Source organism: Trichogramma pretiosum, unplaced genomic scaffold (genome assembly GCF_000599845.2).
Source record: "Trichogramma pretiosum strain Unisexual culture from Peru unplaced genomic scaffold, Tpre_2.0 scaffold33, whole genome shotgun sequence".
NCBI classification, from domain to species: Eukaryota; Metazoa; Arthropoda; class Insecta; order Hymenoptera; family Trichogrammatidae; genus Trichogramma; species Trichogramma pretiosum.
Window position 1 is genome coordinate 929,193 of NW_019641610.1, and position 20,450 is coordinate 949,642.

Sequence of the window (20,450 nt, forward strand, 5' to 3'; positions counted from 1 at the left end):
GAAAAAAGAACGGTCTGAACATTAAAAAGCGCTGGAAAAGGGAGAGCTTGCAGGTAACGCAATACAAAAAGCTCATCGGACTCGCTGCTCGCGATAGGGAACGCGCCTGCGCTCGAGCAACCGTAGACTCTCCGCAGTATCCGCAGAACTCGACTGTACGACACTCTTGTGTTAGAATTCGTAGAGCCCTCGAAGCTGCGCTCCGAAATATATATCTATAGGGAGTCGCGTCGCGTACCGTTGGGTCGTGTCGCTCGACTGTCTTTTCTGCGTGTGGGTGCGCGACAGCTGACGAAGCGAAAGAGCGCTTGCGCTCGACTTTCGCCCTGCTCCCCGCGAGACTGTGTACGCACGCAGTATTACGGTACTAACCAACTCGAGCGATACACACACACTTATACACTCATCGTGTATGGGAAAAAGCACTGTACACGATCGCTCCAGTATCCAGCAGTGGCAGTGTAGTCTCGAGCGCGAGCTTTGCGCGGTATAGTATACACGCGACTTGCAGTGAGCTGGTGGTGCTGCTGCAGCACGAGAGTCGAGCGCAGTGCAGCACGCGCGCAGTGCGTCCGTATATATTTATAGACACATGATCGCGCACGCACCAAATTTATAAGGACAATCGTCCGCGAGTGAAGTGAGCTTTTTTGGGCTTTGGGTGAAAAACATGAGGCAGTCGAGTGCTGCCCTAGGACCGGATCATCGTCAGCGGCCGAGAGCGAGACGCGACCGAGGCCATCGAGATGCTCCCAAGGCGCCCCAAGACGATTTAGCCAAGAAGTGAATGCCGATCGTCGGGTCGGACTGTAAAAGCGCCCGCGAGAGCCGCATGCATGAGGGAAGCGATGCGGCGCTGGCGTTGGCGACGACAACAGCAACAGCAGCAGCAACAGCAGCAGCAGCAACAGCAACAGCAACAACAGCCGTCACCATCGTCGTCAGCTTCGCTGTCCTCGCCAGTCCTCGCTACTGCTGCTGACGATGCCAGTGTCACTGGCAATTCTGCGCCAGCTGAAGCTTATGGATTCTCGCTCAATGGCCAAGGTGCTCACATATACACACGCACACGCACACACACACACGCACACGCAGATAATTGATCGAAGAGACCCTGGAAGCATGCAAATGAATTTATTGGCTTTTTTTTCTCTCCGTCTCTCCCTTATATTCTCGCTTTCTTCGTTACTCTCCCTCTCGTTTGCGTGCGCGTTATATACGTATGTATTTCAGTATTGCGTGTTGTTGGGCGAGGTGTGCGTGCGTTTGAGCGTCCCTGTGTCAGCGGACATATGTATTGTATACCCTCGTCGCTCAAAGATGGAATAGGGATGATTTCGATTCCACGAGAGGTTAGGGTGCTGCCGTGTCGGGTGTACAGCTGCTATACTCCCCCGTGCGTTATATACGCAGGAGAGGAGAGGGTTAACGCTAGCGTACTTCTCAATTGCACGGGCATCTGTTTTTTTTTTTTTTTTTTTCGAGGGAGTGATTCGATAGTTACGTAAGTTGAACTGAACGCGTAATTTCTTTACTCAATGACAAGCAAATTGACGGGTTTTGCCCTTTAATGCCTTGAATGCAGGTATTATGAGCTCTTATCTGACGCTCGGATAACACATTTCAAAATGGTGGTTAAATCACTGGATGATTTTGTGTAAGTGAGCACTCAGCTGGACAACTGATAACATTTTTTCCCTTGTACCATAGATATTACGATGCGCATCTATGGTTTTTGTATACAGTTTTGCAAACATTGTTCGTTCACTCCGATCAATATTTCACGAGCTTGTGATTAAGGCTTACGACTGAGTGTGCGATAAATTTGTATTTTACCACTGACATCTGAATTGGAGACTCGGGAGCATGAACGTTTGGCAAACACTCCATCTAATTGTATTTATGCTGTAAGAGTTTCGAATTTTATTGAAAAGAGTATTATGTTTTCTGGAATAATTTTGCAGTTATAATTCGTCAGCTTTTCGTTAAAATCATAAATAATTTTTTTATTCAAATTAGATTTCAAGCTATTTATTTTATTGATTTCTGGAATTACAATGCAAGGAGCGCGTTTGAAATATCCCATGGGATTGAGCGATATGTAAGTTCACGAGACGTGACGTAAAGTAATGTTTATTTACCCTTCAATCCATACAGTTGTTTTCTTTTCATTATACGCAAATTTATCGGTATCGGAAAATTTGAGCGCGATTCTGCTGCTCGTACATTTTATACTTTCAAAAAGAATGCACCAAAAATTACCATGAATTCATAAACAAAATTAAACGAGAGTTCTTTGTCACTCTGGGCGCTTGAAAAAAAAATTACAAAATCCTCGCACGAGTATGTAGATACTCAGTTTCTACCCTTTCAGCGATATGCACATTGAAGAATTCCGATATGAGTGTAAACAATATGTTAGTGGCAGTTTTTGCGTACTATACAAAACAACCACGTCTCCTGTTTCTTCGAAGCTAGGAATCAAAAATAAAGCATTATTGGTCTTTTTTCTTTATTACTATATTTTTGACTCGCGGTACTTCATCTGCAACAAGTCCACATAATTTTATTGCTGGACTAGAATTCAAGAAAATATTCTCTTTCTCCACTAGATAAAAAAGTACAGATTAATACAGTTATACTTATTTTGAAAATAATTTTTCATACATGCAATTCTTATGTTAAAGTATTTATTCAATTATATTGAACATGTACTGAAAGTATCCAAGCTATTATAGCAAAAATTTAACCAGACATTTTAAATAAATGAATTTAACAAATTCGCCAGGAAAAATGTTTCAATTTAAATTACTACAAAAACTCGTTTATGTGAATATTTTAATCATTTTTTAATGATAGTATCAAACTCATATTGCAACATTATATTATTTAGCATAACATATTCATTATAAATACACTAAGTTTTTATTGATGGACTATCAATGTAATTATTGAAATGGTAATTGAACATATTACAGCTTCTAGACGATTATACTGTGGATACTTTCTTTAGATTATTCGTTGACGTTTTTCAGAGGTACTAATCCGTTAAACCATTAAGATGCAGCGAAAATCGATGAGTAAACTAGAAATGTATGATATAGCATATGTGAAACGCACACAACCATATAAAGGCCCGTTGATTATTATACATTGTCAGGATGTTTTAAGAATACAATGAAAAGGGGACAGCGCGCTATAATGGGGGTTATTTCGATACTTCTCTTGATCCAACCTCAAGAAGCTAAACCTTTCAGCATTGAAACTCTTAAGTTTCGTTTTTAAGCTCGAAAGATGTAGCTGAAATTCAAAACCATGAATATTTATCCATATGCGTGATTCAATTCATATGTAAACCATGGATTTGGGGAAGTAAAAATTAAAATTTTCAGATTCATTTCTTGCATTCTCTACAGAATATCGGATTCTATAAATTCAAAAACAGTTAAATAATTGTTACTGCGAAATTGTAAAAAAATGAATAATTCTAAAGATACGTCTTCAAGTTTGAAATTTTCTCAGTTTATTTTTTCTTATAACGTCCCTTCATGTATTATCAATGGAATCTGACGCATCAAAATGTAAACGAGTTATTACAAAACTTTCAGCAGAGTACGTAATATGTTGCTGAGTTTTATAAACGAAAGCTTGCGTTAATGATGTAATGTAAACAAAACTCGAAGTTTGCTCGTTCCGTTAAAAATTGCTTGCTTATTTTGTTGGTGAGCAGTAAAGTTAAATAAAACTGAAATTAGCTTGTGTACATACTATTTGAAAAAAATTTTGATCCGTATGTCAACATTGTAACAAATCATAAGAAGTGCGGAAATCATAGTTTCTAAATTATTTTGACACTATAACAGTATAATTTAGCTAATCTTCACAATAACGAACGAGTAAAAAAGCATGAACTCAGGTGAAGCTGGTTTATTGAGTTAGATTATAGCGAAGCAACTTATTTTAATTGTAAGCGCATGAAACATTGTCTCTTTCAACGGCCAAGTGCGTACATGAGACAAGGTCTTAAAGTAAATTGAACTGACAGAAGAGATGCGCGACGGCTACATGTGGGCGGTCGATAAATTGCATTGCTCCACCGGCATCATATTCGCTGCAGCTATCTCGTAAAATTTTACGAAACCTGTACTTACTCTGACTTTTTGATTAAATACTTTTCTAGACTTGTACATAATTCAATATTTTTTGCGAATAAAGAGCGTACATTTAGTTTTATTTAAAATGTAAAATAATCTTCTCGTAAACAGTGGAATTTCAGAATTGAAAATTTTTATTTTTCTGCTTCAAAGCAGTACAAGCAGTTTTGGTGAACATCGATAATTGATAAAAACGATCAAGACACACAATAGTGACAGTACAGTAAAAATGACGATTTAAAATGGATAGTGTCGACAGTAATTGAGCATTATACTCTTAATTGTATAAACTCTTAAAAGACAATAAGTGTAAGGTGATTTGTGAAAAAAGTACAATAAATAGACTGGACAATGAGTGGCTTATTTAACTCCTTGAGAAACTTGGCCACTGGAGCAACGAATGCTCCTGCTATTGCAGCAAGTGCTTTTGCAACTGCTATTGCCACTCCGCAGTACAACAATAATGACGATGAAGAAGGTGATTTTCTCGCTTTATCGACGCATTCTTGAAAAACAGATACGATGTGTTTGTTTAGCTTGCCTCCATCAGTTCAAGTCTCACTCAACTTTTGAACTGTAATTAGCTAGATCGAGATTTGCTGAAAGCAGAAATTCTGCATTCTGGTAGCTTTTCTTAGCCAATCATAGTTTAGATTTTCCTGTGTAAATAAGCATTATTCGACACATCAATTTCGAGCTTTTACACTGAATGAAAAAATTCAAAGCGCAGTATCGAGTTGCTTTCTAATTTGAGAAAATTGTGTTTCTCTGAAAAAGTAGTCAAACTCGGAGGACAAATATTTCCTTATAGCACATTGTAGTGCAGCACATCTTTACAAGCTACTCGTAGATTTATTCATGTAGAATAACGCGTTTATGCGTACCCATTTCATACTGATATATGACATTCATATACTTGGCTGTGGCTCGGTGCATGAAATTTTAATGAACATTATGACAATATTTTACGAGTAATCATTTTGGCATCACCTGATTACTTCAGAGCATAGGCAACGCTCTCTTCCGTTGTCGCGACAAAAATTTCAATTAATTAGATACTCACTGAAATTCATAAACAATGTAACATTAAATAAAGTGCTAAGAAATAAAAATCAAACTTAAATTCAATTAATAATCATTGCAGAGATTATGGTTAGGTTTCGCTGTCACGAAAATTGTAGAAATGCTAGAAATTACTCCAAAATTAGACAGCCATAATCGATGCAAAACATGAATATAATACTATCGAAACTGCAAAAATATCCGTTGTAAAGTCTTTTTATTCAAATGAAAAAAGATGATGGACTAACCTTTTGTTATGAAAAAATGTATTAACTCTTTACATTGAAAATATCATTTTACAGCTTAAATTTTCAACTTTTGGTAAATCTTTTATGTGTTTGCATAATATAAGTTATACATTCCGTACACATTCTATTCAAAGGAGCAAAAGCTTTCAGGCAATGAAAACGTGTGGTTTTTACTCAACCATATATAGACGAAGAGGACACTAATTTAATATACATTAAAAGTTTTCTAGAGATAACATAATTTTTAGAAAAAAAATGTGCTACCATTTTAAATGAAAAATCATATTTCAATGCATACCGTCAGTTTGAATCAAATTACAAAAAGTCTTAGTTTTTATCATTTCAAATGATGAAAGAAGCCAAAAAATCTAGTATTGGGAGATTACAATTTTTATTTGAGAAACTTTATAAAATTTCGAGTTAATAAATGCTTCGCGTTACTTTTTAAATGAAAATTAAGAAAACTACTTCTAGAATAAGAGATTTTTATAAATTAATTCCGCTAAATAGTGAATAGAAATTTTTTCGATTCTGCTTCTGATAGGTCGAGTAAAGATTGTCTTGGCATTTTGCCAGACACCATAAACTATAATTGACGAACATTGTATTAAAGAACCATTGCAAGCCCTAATGGTTTGGGATGTAATCGATCCCCCAAGGTCTCCATGCAGTTCGAATTTTATAAGAACCTCTATATGTAGATGCGCTTAGTTATTAGTGTTATTACAACTTTCCATTGAAATGATTAAAAGAACGATCTTATTGTTGCAAAATACTTTTTATTGAACAATTTTATTTTAAAAAAGTTTATAACTTTTAATATGACGGAAAAAGAACCACACTTAGCAAAATGAAAAGATTTTACTTGCTTTTTAATTTGTTTCATACAACTTCATCTTTTTACTTACTTCATCTTTCGGATTCATTTTAATCACAATTTTCAAAATATTTATTTACGAAATAACTAAGTGGATAATTTTCTTTACAGATGAAGAGATGAAAATGAAATTTAGTCTTACTCCACAACCGGGAGAAAATGGATTCACACAGTGGTTGGATGCCATGAAAATGGTCGCAAAGCTTCAAGGTGGTATTCCAGCAGAATTTCGTCGCAAGGTATGTTCAAATTTTTAACATTTATGCAGCCCTTAGTTATTTTATTAAATACGTATTCCAAAAGAAATTTTGTCGAATTACAATTTAAAACTTCATGGAAGCTGTGACATAAATTTAAAAGCAAAATAAAATTAGAGTAAAAGGGAAAAAACATCAGTCTCTATTGTTTCACAGTCACTTTTACTCGACACGTAGCCTACATTTTTTCTTCTTTTGTCGCAAGTTGTCCTTTAGAATGTTTGTTCCTTTGTTTTTATATTCTTCCGTACAACTTATAAACAGAAATAGTGACAGTATGAATTCTAACGTTATTCTCGTATGTACATAGCTCTGGTGTATATTGGCGGAAAGGCATTTGGAGCAACGAGGCGTCAACTGGAATCAGGCTGAGAAGATTTGCTTCAATGAATGGAGTAATCCGGACGATGAAGAGCTTGGAGTTCAAATCGTCAAAGTACGTAAAATTTTATCAGCATTATAAAGTTTGTGAATTTTTTAAAACACATTTTATAGCGATACATTTTTTAAGTATAGATCAATTATTGAGGTATGAATAGTAGTCGATTTTATTTGAAAATTTTTTGAATTTTAAATGCCATCATAAATTTATCATTTTCTTGAAAAGCTTTCAAAAATGTTAATACTTTAAACATTGTTTTCATCTGTTATTTTGTTTTCTGCGCATTATTCAAGTTGTTAAAAAATGACATGAAAGTATTTGAATATCAAGATTACGCTGATGTAATAATTTCATATAATTTTCCTTAGAAAAAAGGAATTTATAAAAACATTGTTTCAAATCGACTTTTGGTCGATTATAAAATAATACATGGTTACGCGAGAATATCAACTTAAATAAGCATTTTCCACTTGTCATCATAAATTTGATGACAATTTTAATATCTTGACTGACCAAGTTCTATCAAAAGTAATAATTCGAAATTTCAAATGTCATTAAATCTCATGATGTTTATGTGATTTCATATGCTTTTCATTCCATATGATTTTTATAATTTTTATCTCTTCTTCAATATTTAAACTTTCTATAGATTCTCATACTTTTTCTAGTAAATAAAAATTCCTTTCATGCTTGTGATGATGAATATAAAATTTTGCAGGATCTGCATCGCACTGGCTGCAGTCTATTCTGCGGAGCTGAGGGTCGAGATAACCAAGCCGTGCTGCGCCGGGTCTTGCTTGGTTTTGCACGCTGGAACAAATCCGTCGGCTACTGTCAAGGACTGAACGTACTGGCCGCCCTGATTCTGCAAGTTGTGGATCGAGACGAAGCCGAGGCCGTTAAAGTCATGATACATCTTATCGAAGGTGTCTTGCCCGAAGGCTACTTTGCTGACAGCCTGAGAGGTCTGTCTATAGACATGGCGGTGTTTAGAGATCTGTTACGCATGAGGCTGCCTAGATTGTCCAAGCATCTTGAGTCTCTACAAAGTGATCCAAAAGATCCGAAAGCAGGTACAAATTCGGATAATTTTCACTGCTGCTAGAGACTGATCTTTTCAATTTTCACTCTCAAATGGCAAATGATTCATATTTGTTACAGGAAAACACTTTGAACCTCCTTTGACTAATGTTTTTACCATGCAATGGTTCCTAACGTTATTCTGCCACTGTTTACCTCAAGATGCAGTACTTCGAGTCTGGGATTTAATTTTTCTAGAAGGCGACGATGTTCTTTTACGAACTGCTCTTGCAATTTGGGAAGGACTATCAGAGTGAGCTTTTTGACTAGAATAATTTTCGCTAATTTAAAAATTTAAATGATTTACCATTAACAACTTTTTTACAGGCGAATAATGACAGTACATTCAGCTGACGAATTTTACAGTATTATGGGCGTACTTGCAAGAGAAATGCTCGAATTCACAGATACAAATCATTTGGTCAAGGTAAATAAGTTCACAATTATATTTAGGCGAACAAAACAACTAATACTGATTTTTCTTGTCGGTTATGTCAGACCATCGTTGGCATGGGTCGCTTGAACGGTGTCACGAGTTTACGAGAAAAGCATCGTTACAACATTACACCGTGGGCCAGACGATTAAGCGACGATGATGAGTCGGAAACGGACGACGAAAGATTGGGATCAGCTGATGGTTCACGAACGAAGAAATCTGGTAAAATTCTTTTACGTCTATAAGTTTGAGATATATAAATATGAAAACTTCATAACTAAAAGTTGATCGTTGCACGACAGCGACATCCACGACTACTCAAGCTTTGGCCCCGACGAGCGAGCGAGAGCGTTTGGCCTTAGATATCAGTACTCTGAAGCAACAATACGCCAAGTTGCGCGAACGCCAGCGACAAGCCCACATTATACTGTCAGGTATGTCGATTTTCTCCTCTGCACATTTATCGTCATTTCTCTAATTGATCACAGTTAGCACTGTGCATTACTAGTTCAAATTATTTACTAACTTGATTGCAATATTAGTTTGAATTTTTGATTCTTCTCTCTTCTATCGTCGCACTGTAAGCTATACTCTACTTTATCATTATCGCGCAGCTGTCCTATTTTTTATATTACTTTATTTAAAATCATTTTCACAATAAAAATGTTCAAGTTATCAAGTGAAATGAGCAGGCCGAAGATGAAATTTAATTGATGCTAATGATGTTCTTTTCAATTTTTTTTTCTTCATTTTTTCTTCTATATATTTTATACACTGACAATTGTATATATATTTGTGTGACGAAATGAATAAAAAGATCCGGAAAACAAGTCAGCCACGAAAAGTACCATTTTAGTGCCATCAGAAAATTCAGATTTACGTGGGACCGAACCCACGTCTTAGAGCGGCTTTGCCTCGGAAGGTAAGGGTTTCATTGCTTGAACCACACGTTTTTTCATGAAATTTAACTCTTAATCAAGACAATTGACGTTTAAAAAATAAATAAATAAAATGATGATTAATAATATTAATTATTATACTGCTCTTTAATTGGTGTTTCGTTCAATTGATCGATGTACGTATAAACGTTATCAAAAAGTTTATATAAAAAAAAGCGGTGCCAATATCATACGTTGCTTTTAATATGTCTGAAATATACGTTTATGATTGTACATTGTTGAAATTCGGAAAAATATCTCACGAGCTGCGATTATTCTCTCGCAGCTGCTTGTGCTCGACAAACCATGGTGACAACCGCGGCGACGACCACTGGTCAAGCCATGAACCATCTGCTGGTGGGAAAGAACGCACTGATGAGTGCGAAGAACCGACAACTGGGGCCAAATTCGGGCAGCTTGATAGCGCGTGCTAAAGCCGTGGCTATGCAGGGCAGTCCGCGTATTCAAGCTCGTAAGCAGCAGCAGCAGCTGAAACCGCAGCAACAGCAGCAGCAACCGGTTACGATTTATTGGAAGGATACGAAGAAAAGGAAAGACGAGCGCGAAGATTCTAAGTGTGAGTACTTTTTGAAGTAGTTACATTGTCATTTTTTAGCACATGTAAACAGATCGATGTTCGCAAATATTTTTTTTCTTTTATACTTAATGCTTATCGATTTTCCAATCAAGTCCAAGTTCATGAAGTGATGATATTTTGTGATCGATTCATTTATTCGATGATGAGTTATTTTATATGAGTAAAAGCTCACGAGAAATTATGAGAACGATTACATAAAAAAATCCTCTACTTTTATTATTATTGATGTCATTACTTTTTGAATGCACAAATAATTCACAAAAATTCGACTGATAACTTGTTATTTTGCAAAATTTGGGAAATTGACATTCAAGCTCGAAAACAGGCGTTTGGAAGTTTTTACCTAAAACTGAGTGCAATATAATACAGCACGTTTTTTCGAAAAATTGAAAAGTTTGGGATATTTTTTGTTGTTTCCATTACCGATGCACTCATTCGAATACAATGAACTGGTCCTCGCGCAGACTTCTAGTTATCATCCTGTAGCATTCAACAGCTTTCTAGTTCTCTCGTTCTTTCGGGCGCGCACTCTATTTCTTTCTCTCTCTTTCTTTCTCGTATCTAGGTTAGTGAACTTGTCTGGAAATATATATACATGTATAGTAGCTTAGAAAGAGCCCACCTGCAACCTACATCTCGCCTCTTTGGTCTTCCACGACAGACACACTCATACATACACACACACACACACACACACACACACATACGTTATATACCTATTTGCTGCGCAAGTGTAGTATGCAGGGGAGTAGAGTACATTCACCCTCCCCATCTACCTTATCGATCTGTTTTATATCTCCGCCTCTCTCACCTCAGCAGTAACAGCAGCAGCAACAGCAGTAGCAGTAGCAGAAGCAGCATCAGCAGTGATTACCAACAATGAATTGGTATCGTTCGAGGCAGCATCAAGCTCGAGACGCAGCGACAGCGATAGCGACAGTACTTCGACGGAGCTGTGCGATGAGCCCGACCGATTGAGTGAATTCGACAGCAGCGAAGAGCCGACCTCGACCTCGGAATGTGGCGTGCAATTACCCCACGAAGTCGAGAGGTCGTCGCCTGCTGAGCTACGAGTCAGAGCTACTAGCACAAGCAGGTGAGGTTAAAAGCCCAGTATTTTATGGCTTCTTCGTTTTTACGATTCAACTTTCGCGCTTCTCCAAAGCTTCGTGGTTTATTTGACTTGAGGCATTTTTACCGATTGTCTAAACATACAGAAGATTTTGATTTTCTGATATTTCTACAGAATATATTTTTTTTAATCAGGAAGAACAAAGTAAAGACTTTCGAGTTGCTTATTAGAAAAATATTTAGTAGAAATTTTGTAAAATATATTTAAAAATGTTCATATTAGAACTGAACATTTAAGACTTTTTTGCGTCATTTACCTTTGGAGTCAATTTAATGATTACGTGACTAGAAAAATACGATAAAAATTAAAAAATTATTAGGTGATTCAAGTATTTTTAACGCTTAAAATTACAAGTATTTTGAAACAGTCAAAACATTTGGGGGTTTCATTAATAATAAAAAGCAAAGACCAAAATGATGGCAAGAAAAAAAAATTTCAAGAGAATTTGTAAAGCGATGTTACAAGGCATACTTTTTATATCAAAACTATAACTAAAATAATTGTTCGTAATTTTACCTGTTTGTAAAAAAATTCGGTTGCATCAATGTTAACTCTTTTTAAATGATTTTTAGTCATATAGTTGATGAATCTTTCAGTTCTCAAATAGAATTATCGAAGATCGACCTGACAGATACGTAGTATTGAGTGTAAGTGAAATATCGAAGGCTATTTGAAATTAACAATGTTAAAATAGCTAGTGTTTATATTGCTAAAGTTTGGAGTTAATTTCATCAGCTTCGAATAGGCGCTACTAACCAATAGGTATCTTGTGGAATATGTTTTAGAGTTGAAAATTTAATCAACAAATTTCATTAATAATAACCACAAATCGGAAAATTAGAGCTATTTAATTGACTATTTTTCACGACTTCCATACAGTCGATTAACAATTTGACATTATTGATACACTAAGTTATCTGCATTCAAATAATGCTCATTAATATCAAAATAGTTAAACCATTCATTGCTAGATATGAAGACAATACTATAATTCACATTATATCTTTTTAATTGACCGAGAATAATAGCATCAATATTTGATAAAAGATTTCACTCATAGGATGTTATAACATGTTGCATCATGGTAGATGATTAAAATAAGCATGCTGCTTTTATTAATTACCATAGTTATAATTTAAATTTCATCTGGATTTTTAATTACCCATTAAGAAAGTATACCATCAATTTTCAGCGATCATTTCGATGTCTCAGTTGAAGAAACGTCGATCGCTCAGATCACCGATCAAATTAGACGTCTATCAGCAGACGATGCCGATGTCAAAACAAGCTTCGATGAAGAAGATTTGGTTTTAGTTAAAAATAACGAGAAGTCACCCATTTTCTCATATGTTACTAGTGGAGGAACACTGGATGTTCTTAATAAAAGTGCCATTAATAAAGATTTAAGTGCCCGCGATGAGGCTACTTCCAATGAACTATTAACGAGGCAAAACTTTGAGCCCAAGGAAGAGGTTCGCGTGGAAAGTTTGCCAGTGAATTATGTTCATAGACAGTCACCGGTTGCACTCTTGTCAAATAGTGAGTCAAAAGATTCTGAAAGCTCGAAAGAGGTATCACCTGAAATAAAATCAGAAATTGTATACTCTAAAGAACAGGCTGAAGTAAAAAGTGATACGCAGGAAGAAAAAAAATTAACTAATACCGAAGAGTTTGATTCACTGAGTAATCGGAGTCCAATAAATCATTCAAAAGTTTCTGTGAGTATGATAATACTATATATACGTATTAATAAAAAAGGACTAAACATTAACATTGTTTTCAGCAAAATATTCGACAAAGTCCAAAAACACCCGAGAGTCCGAAATCCTACAGTTCTGGAGAAACGATGGGTCCAGATTCGGTAACATCAAGTCTCGCGGCTACTCCACACACTCCTGCGCATCCAGAGTCACGAGATTTCGTCGAGATTGAAAAATCCACAGCTTCTTCGATCAGCTCGGAATCTACAAAAACAGTTACGGTCAAGTCTCCCGAGTCAGATGTAGCCATTAAACTACCCCCCGATACTCCGGTTGATAAATCGCCAGTAACCCTGTCGACTGATTCCGTGATGCTACCAAAATCTACCGAACCACCGTGTAGTTCGACGGAATCATTTTGTAGCCCGAATAAACTGAAATTGTCTGAGAGAGATTTCAGTTCTGAGCTGCAATCGCCGGTCAGCGCCAATTCCATCAAGTTCGCAACAAGCTACAGTTACAAAAGTGATGGCGTTGAACTGCTGGAACCATCTTCTGGTGAGTGTTGTCTCTCAAATTTTAAATGTACATTAGGGCGGAGCAAAAACACACTTTTGTCGCCGATCGCTTTCTTATAGCAATAGAACGTTAGTATAACTCAAAAAAAGAGAAAAGCCACGAGGTAGGCGCATACAAATGATATCTTCAGTTAGCGCATGAAGCTCGAAGTTTGAATTTCGTAAAAACAATATAATCATGCTTCAGAAATGAATCACAGCAAAATCTCTCGGCTTCGAATAGACCGATCGGGCTGAAAGTTGCGGGGCTTGTTTTACATGTGAACACGAGTTTCTCTGTAAAATTTCAGCCCTCTAGGTGCCTCAGAAACAGAGATATAGTCATAGGAAGGTTGAAAAACAACGTTACATTAATTTTTTTTTGTGCTATTTCTATCTTTGTACACCTGTAGGTTGCGTAATTTTGCTGCTATTGAAACGAAAGAGTAACCAATTTTTTCGTCTTTTAAAGACGTTTCCAACCGTATAAGTTTGTATAGGGGTTTTTAAATTTTTACAGAAGTTACAATATAAAAGGTCTAAACTTTTGTGTCACCATCGAAACTACATTTGTTATTTTTTTTTCTGTTTCTTAAAAGTTACACATTCTAGACAAACTTGAACCCCAATGATAGTTATATGCTCTTAAAGAGCATAAAATTACCTTTAATTTGGTGTATGTAAAAAGTTTCTAAGTCCTCTAGAACCGAAGATACAGCTGTTTGAAGTTTTACTGAATATTGAAGTACTAAATCTGTGAATTTATCATAGACCGGATATGGTAAGATCATCACAGAATTTAATCTTGAATTTTCAATAAAACTTCAAACAGCTGTATCTTCGGTTCTAGAGGACTTAGAAACTTTTTACATACACCAAATTAAAGGTAATTTTATGCTCTTTAAGAGCATATAACTATCATTGGGGTTCAAGTTTGTCTAGAATGTGTAACTTTTAAGAAACAGAAAAAAAAATAACAAATGTAGTTTCGATGGTGACACAAAAGTTTAGACCTTTTATATTGTAACTTCTGTAAAAATTTAAAAACCCCTATACAAACTTATACGGTTGGAAACGTCTTTAAAAGACGAAAAAATTGGTTACTCTTTCGTTTCAATAGCAGCAAAATTACACAACCTACAGGTGTACAAAGATAGAAATAGCATAAAAAAAATTAATCTAACGTCGTTTTTCAACCTTCCTATGACTGTATCTTTGTTTCTAAGGCACCTAGAGGGCTAAAATTTTACAGAGAAACTCGTGTTCATATGTAAAACAAGCCCTGAAACTTTCAGCCCGATCGGTCTATTCGAAGCCGAGAGATTTTGCTGTGATTCATTTCTGAAGCATGATTATATTGTTTTTACGAAATTCAAACTTCGAGTTTCATGCGCTAACTGAAGATATCATTTGTATGCGCCTACCTCGTGGCTTTTCTCTTTTTTTGAGTTATACTAACGTTCTATTGCTATTAGAAAGCGATCGGCGACAAAAGTGTGTTTTTGCTCCGCCCTAATGTACATGAATGATCCAATTTTTGTTGTTTATTACCCATATAATCTTAAAATTTTACAAACAGATATTGGTTCTGTGACGTCTCCATTTTATCCAATTCGCAATCCGAATCAAAATACACCATCACCATACGAAGATGACAAAAGTAAATCCAATCGAGAAATTGTGGAATTCGATCAATTTTGTGGCTTGGATGTTGACAAAATTTCCAAACCTTCGACGGAAAATGAAGCTGCTGTTAAAGCTTTCGATTTATCTCAATTGAACATCATGGAAAATCCTATTGATATCAAAGTTTCAGATGAAAGTTCCTTAAACGGAAATTTGCGAAAATTATACACGGACGTTGAGTCGGAAAATTCGATTGACGATAGATGTTTGGAATCTGAAAAAGGCCGTACTTCAGGTAAATTATATGTTTGTATAATAATTGTAGTTATTTAATGAATTTAATTTTAAAATTATGAATTTCATCACTTTAGCATTCGAAGTTTATCGAAAGTACAGATTGGAAGAAGAGATACAAGACATTGATATGCTTTCGCCAGTTTTTCGGACTCAAAGTGAACACAGAAATGATCTTTTTGAACGTTCTCGAGGCAAGTCACTTGACGGTAAACTTGAGACTCTAGAAATCACAGGGGTGAGTTACGATCGAAGCAATAGTAGTTTGGAAAAACGATTTCCGGAAATGCTCTTGTCACCTTCGATGGAGGATTTTGCCAGCAGTTCAAAGAAACGTTCGAGTGACGTACTCGAAGACGTCCGACATTTGGAAACGAAAATCAGCGAAGACGGAGAAATCGATCCCAACATGCTGACGCGAAAAACAAGTGTAATTTGGGAAGATCTCAAGTGTTTGGAGGCTCGGAGACAAGATACATTCAGCGATTCTGCGAGCACATTTTCGAAAGAAAAAATTGATGTTCCTGGCATTTGTATTTCTACAGTCGGAAGAAAAACCTATATAGTGGAGCCGAAAATAAATATTGATGAAAGTAGCGATAGCATTTTAAAATCCGTTACGTATAAAAATGGTTCTGATAGAAATGAAAGCGATGACGATGATAAAGAATCGAAACTCGGAGTTTGGACCAAAGTTAAACCTCGGAAACGAGACAACAATGGAAGAAGGAGTAGCAGTGATAGAGCTTTAAAAATAATTCAAGAAAATTCAGCCATCCTGCAAAAAATTTTGACGTGCCAAGCTAAGAGGAGATTACCCGACCTCGAAGAAATTACCAAGGAAATAACCATAAGTCCTATAAACGAGGAAATTTCCAAAATATTCAGCCCTATTCTAGAAAAAATTGGTCTCAACGAGCATGAAATAAACGAAGAATTGGCTAAAATAAATTTTAAGGATCTTGATCGAACCACTGCTACTACAACAGCATCAGAATTTGAAGCAAAAATTAACGAAGAATTGTCGAAACTATCAATTATCGGTGATAATGAAGAAGTAGCATATCTTCCTGACGTTGATGACATATCGAATGATTATTTAATGCAAAGAGACGCTTTCATTGATCGTCAAATAAATGACGAATTATCAAAACTCATTATCAATTATAGAAATAATTCACCCTCGGATTTACCAATTAGTCCCCAGTGTTTAAACATAAACGACAAAATTCCGAGCCCCACGAATATTTATTCATACACTGCACCTGACGATCCACTCAAAATAAAAAATGATTTGGTTACTGGTGAGGAATTAGATTCGATTATGTATACAGGCAATCCAATTTCCTACTTGCCTCGAAATGATTACTCTTCGATGCATCCGATATCAGCAAAAAGTGATATTGATATTTACCATGAATTGGAAAAACTCGATAAATTGTCCCACGCACAAGTGTTGCCAGTTTTGGGTTCGAATCTAGCTAATCAAAATATCGAGCCGTCGGCTTTGTCTTACATATCAGATGAGCTACGGTCACCGGCCGTTGGATTCTCGCCGAGTTTGATTGCCGAGAAAAAATTAGCTTATGATGCGTCACCTTTAAAGAGCCCCTACAATAGTCCTTATTCTTCCAATATTTTAAATACGTCGCCTTACGACTATAGAATAAAATTGTCACCTGGAAAGTCACCCGATAATTTATATTCTGTACGACCGTACGACAATAAAGATATGATGGATACTGGCTTTGAAAATTCGATATTCGAACTGACTAGAAAAGCTGTCATTCCAAAAGGTTTGGATTACGAGTATGGAACTGGGAAACCAGTCGTGTCAAAAGAACATTTAGAATTTCGCTTGTGTTACGATAGAGATGATGATGCTGATTTAATTATGAAAAAAAAATCCATTAATAGTGATATCGATTTGAAACTCAGTCCTTTCGAAACTAGTATTCCAGAATTGGATAAAGGTGCAACATTTTATTCTACTAAGCAGATCATGAATCCACCGAGTAAATATTCTCCTAGCGGGATAAAATCGTTGGATCCTGATAATTTTGAATCGAATTTCCGAGCAAAAAATTATAATGATTCGATTTCAGTAGAAAAGTATTCCTCTTACAGCGACAGCTACGATATTCTTCAGCGACCCTACAAAATAACACCTTTAGAAACACAATCGGAGCTTCCGGCTTACGTAAACAGTAATGCTGTTAAAACACAAGTTTATCAGGACCCAGAACTGATGTCGCCTCACTATGCTTATGCAAACTCGTGCAAAAATATACAGCCGATGGGGAATGAGCCGTTAATATATACCAATGGTAGATCCAAGCACATTTATTCAGACATCAGTCCTCCAAATTCAGGACTTGAGACCTCATCATTAACACTGAGCGGTATTTCAGAGACTAAGCCATTAGATAATTATAAGAAATACGATTATGATACAAGTCCAACGCAAAAACCACTAGGATTTAGCCCATTTCCAGTAAGAAATGTAACGAGAAACACCCAGGAAATAGGTCTTACATTAGGCAGGTACTCCCCAACAAACTCAACGCACTCCAAACTGACGTAGTTTTATTTGAAATAATTTGGCGACTCTGTGTTAGGTATTAAAAACCCCAATTTATAATTAGACATTTTTATATCGATGTTCTACAATTACATTGTAATTTACTTCGATTTCACTGGGTTTTATATGAATAATTATATTATAATGAACGTATCTGTCCAATCGAGTTCTTAGATAGACGATTATGAAGATTTTGCAAAATTTCAAGAAAGTTTGTACCTAAAGTATGATATTTAAAAAATAAGAGTGAATGGGAAACTTCTTATCATACGGAGGTAAAGAATGACGTTGCTTTAAAGATTAATTAAATCTTTTAAATAAACTTCAAAATCGAAAAGTAATTCACATATTAAAATAAAAATAATATTAACTCTGTGGAATGTTTGTGTGATGTTGAATTGTATAGGCCTAAAATATAAATTTTGTTGAAAATATAAAAAATAATTACATCTTGTTATTAAGTACTCAGACTCTAGATAAAAGACATTTAGAAAGGCGTTCCTAAATGAAAAAAAGTAATATTTAGTTTTGAATGATTTCATATTATTTGATTTTAAAAATGTTGATGTATATAGTCTTAAATTGAAAATATTTTTTGTGCTTCACTCGTAAACATTTTGAGTAATATTAACAGAAATTATTTGTAAAGCTCTGATCACTCGCAAAATCGGAATGTACTTAAAAAGCTTTTTGCAATTGTTGTAAGTAAAGATGACCACTGAGGTAAATATCATTTAATCCATACACCTTAACATGTTAAATAATTTAATTGACAAAACATTTGTATTGGCATATAAGATTATTTGGTTACGAAATAAAACTTGTTGTAAATAAAGTGTTCCAGATTATTAAATCTGCAGGTTAATATCGCACATGATTCAGATAAATGCTAAGAATTATTTAGTTTTGCGTTTCTAAAAATCAGATTTATAATCAAATAATGTCTCAATTTTAGACATTCATTAAGACGGAAATTAAAAGATTCCCAATTGTGATAGAAAAAATTTGCTTGATTCTGTTCAGAACAATAATGTATTTCTATACCATTGTTTTCAGTATTAATCATCTAATATATCTATATTACTGATTTAAGTAAATCTAATTCAATATTTATGTAACATTTGGTGACAGGATTATTTTGAAAATAGAATTGTATAATGCAATTAAAACTAATTTCAAATGTACAATAAAACTGTTACACTGCGTAAACAGAGAAAGTTTATCACCATTTTTGAATATTTACTTCCATGAATGCTTATACCGGGTACAAGAATTAAAAGTAACAATATTGAAACCATTATGAGATGGTTGCAAAAATGTACTTATATAAAATTTTCAGATAACAATAATGCTTTTAAAAATAAATGATAACTTGTTAAAATTTAATACTTATTTTAAGATTATAATCATGAATAATTTGAGTTGTACATTCAAATATATTAGATGAGTGAAATCAATGTTAAAAAATTATAAAAAATTCTATTCTTCAACTGCTTCATATTCCAACTATTGTAAATACGAGGAGAAATGGCTATGCCGAAATAAGACTGTAAATTATTAAAGATTATATAGTTGTAAAAACCTTATAAAAAAATAAAATAAGTGAAAAATTTCAAGAATATACTGTCGTTTTCATTTATTTGCACAGAAAAACCTTAAGGAGGTTCGGGAGTCTCAGAGGGGGACGAAGCGGGACGCGAGGGGCTCCTATACTTCCAATGTTAAATTTTCAGCGCTGCCAACTTCGAAATAACACGAAATTGTAGGTTTTTTCAATGAGCTGGCACACAATTATAGCTATTATTAATAATTCAATCATTTGGATGAGTTTTTTTCGATGTTTTAGGCTTAAAACAATACTCTATTTGTCATTAGAGTCGAATGAGCACATATTTTTGTTGTTCTAACTCATTTGTTGGTTAGGGTACGCGCAAATGACCCACGAATTTTTACACATAACAATTTATTTCTCGATAACTAAACGGTCGATGAACTTCTTTTTGCAGTCAAATTATTCCTTATTAAATTTCCTATATGTACGTATTTTTTTCTATTTAGTTTTTGTTTTTTTACATTATGTTTATGCTCATTGAAAGCGAAAATTCATGATTTCTCGTAAGAAACCATGTTAAATGGTCAAAAAATTTTTTCATCATTTTAACAAAATTTTGCGGTGAAAAGTTGTATTTTGATATTAACATTCATATTATAAAGTTTCAAAGCAATTAAACGTGTTTTAAAAATTTGGCTGCATTTCGCTGAGACTCCCGAACCTCCTTAAACAAATCTTGATAATTGATAAAAACTACACTATATGCTATGCATTAACTATCCTTTTTAATTATTACATTACCTATATTTTATAATTTGATCACGATCGTTCAAAGTACTATTTATTAAATTTCACATCTCATTTCACTTTACTGAAATTAATCTGAAGAAAGAGTTAGTAATCAAACATTTATTTAACGATTAGCAAGATCTGAAAGATCATTTTTCATCGATTTACTAATAATTTATTCGTTCAA

General features: G+C 34.9%; 1 protein-coding gene across 3 annotated transcripts; it reads left to right on the plus strand.

Annotated features, from left to right (window-relative positions):
* The first annotated feature begins 430 nt into the window (after window positions 1-430).
* Window positions 431-19,493, plus strand: LOC106649014. Of its 3 annotated transcripts, XM_014366279.2 has the most exons (15): window positions 1,007-1,047; window positions 4,311-4,632; window positions 6,453-6,580; window positions 6,909-7,034; window positions 7,699-8,053; window positions 8,142-8,313; window positions 8,388-8,487; window positions 8,559-8,718; window positions 8,799-8,930; window positions 9,721-10,011; window positions 10,849-11,128; window positions 12,357-12,882; window positions 12,948-13,422; window positions 15,001-15,342; window positions 15,419-19,493. In XM_014366279.2, exons 2-15 carry the CDS (start codon window positions 4,506-4,508, stop codon window positions 17,923-17,925), a joined length of 5,721 nt encoding a protein of 1,906 aa, XP_014221765.1. In that variant the 5' UTR covers window positions 1,007-1,047; window positions 4,311-4,505; the 3' UTR covers window positions 17,926-19,493. The 3 variants fall into 3 exon arrangements, with proteins under 3 accessions (XP_023314327.1, XP_023314328.1, XP_014221765.1); XM_023458559.1 differs by lacking the exon at window positions 4,311-4,632 and having other exon boundaries at window positions 431-1,047; XM_023458560.1 differs by lacking the exon at window positions 4,311-4,632 and having other exon boundaries at window positions 432-1,047; window positions 10,852-11,128.
* Window positions 19,494-20,450: the final 957 nt, after the last annotated feature.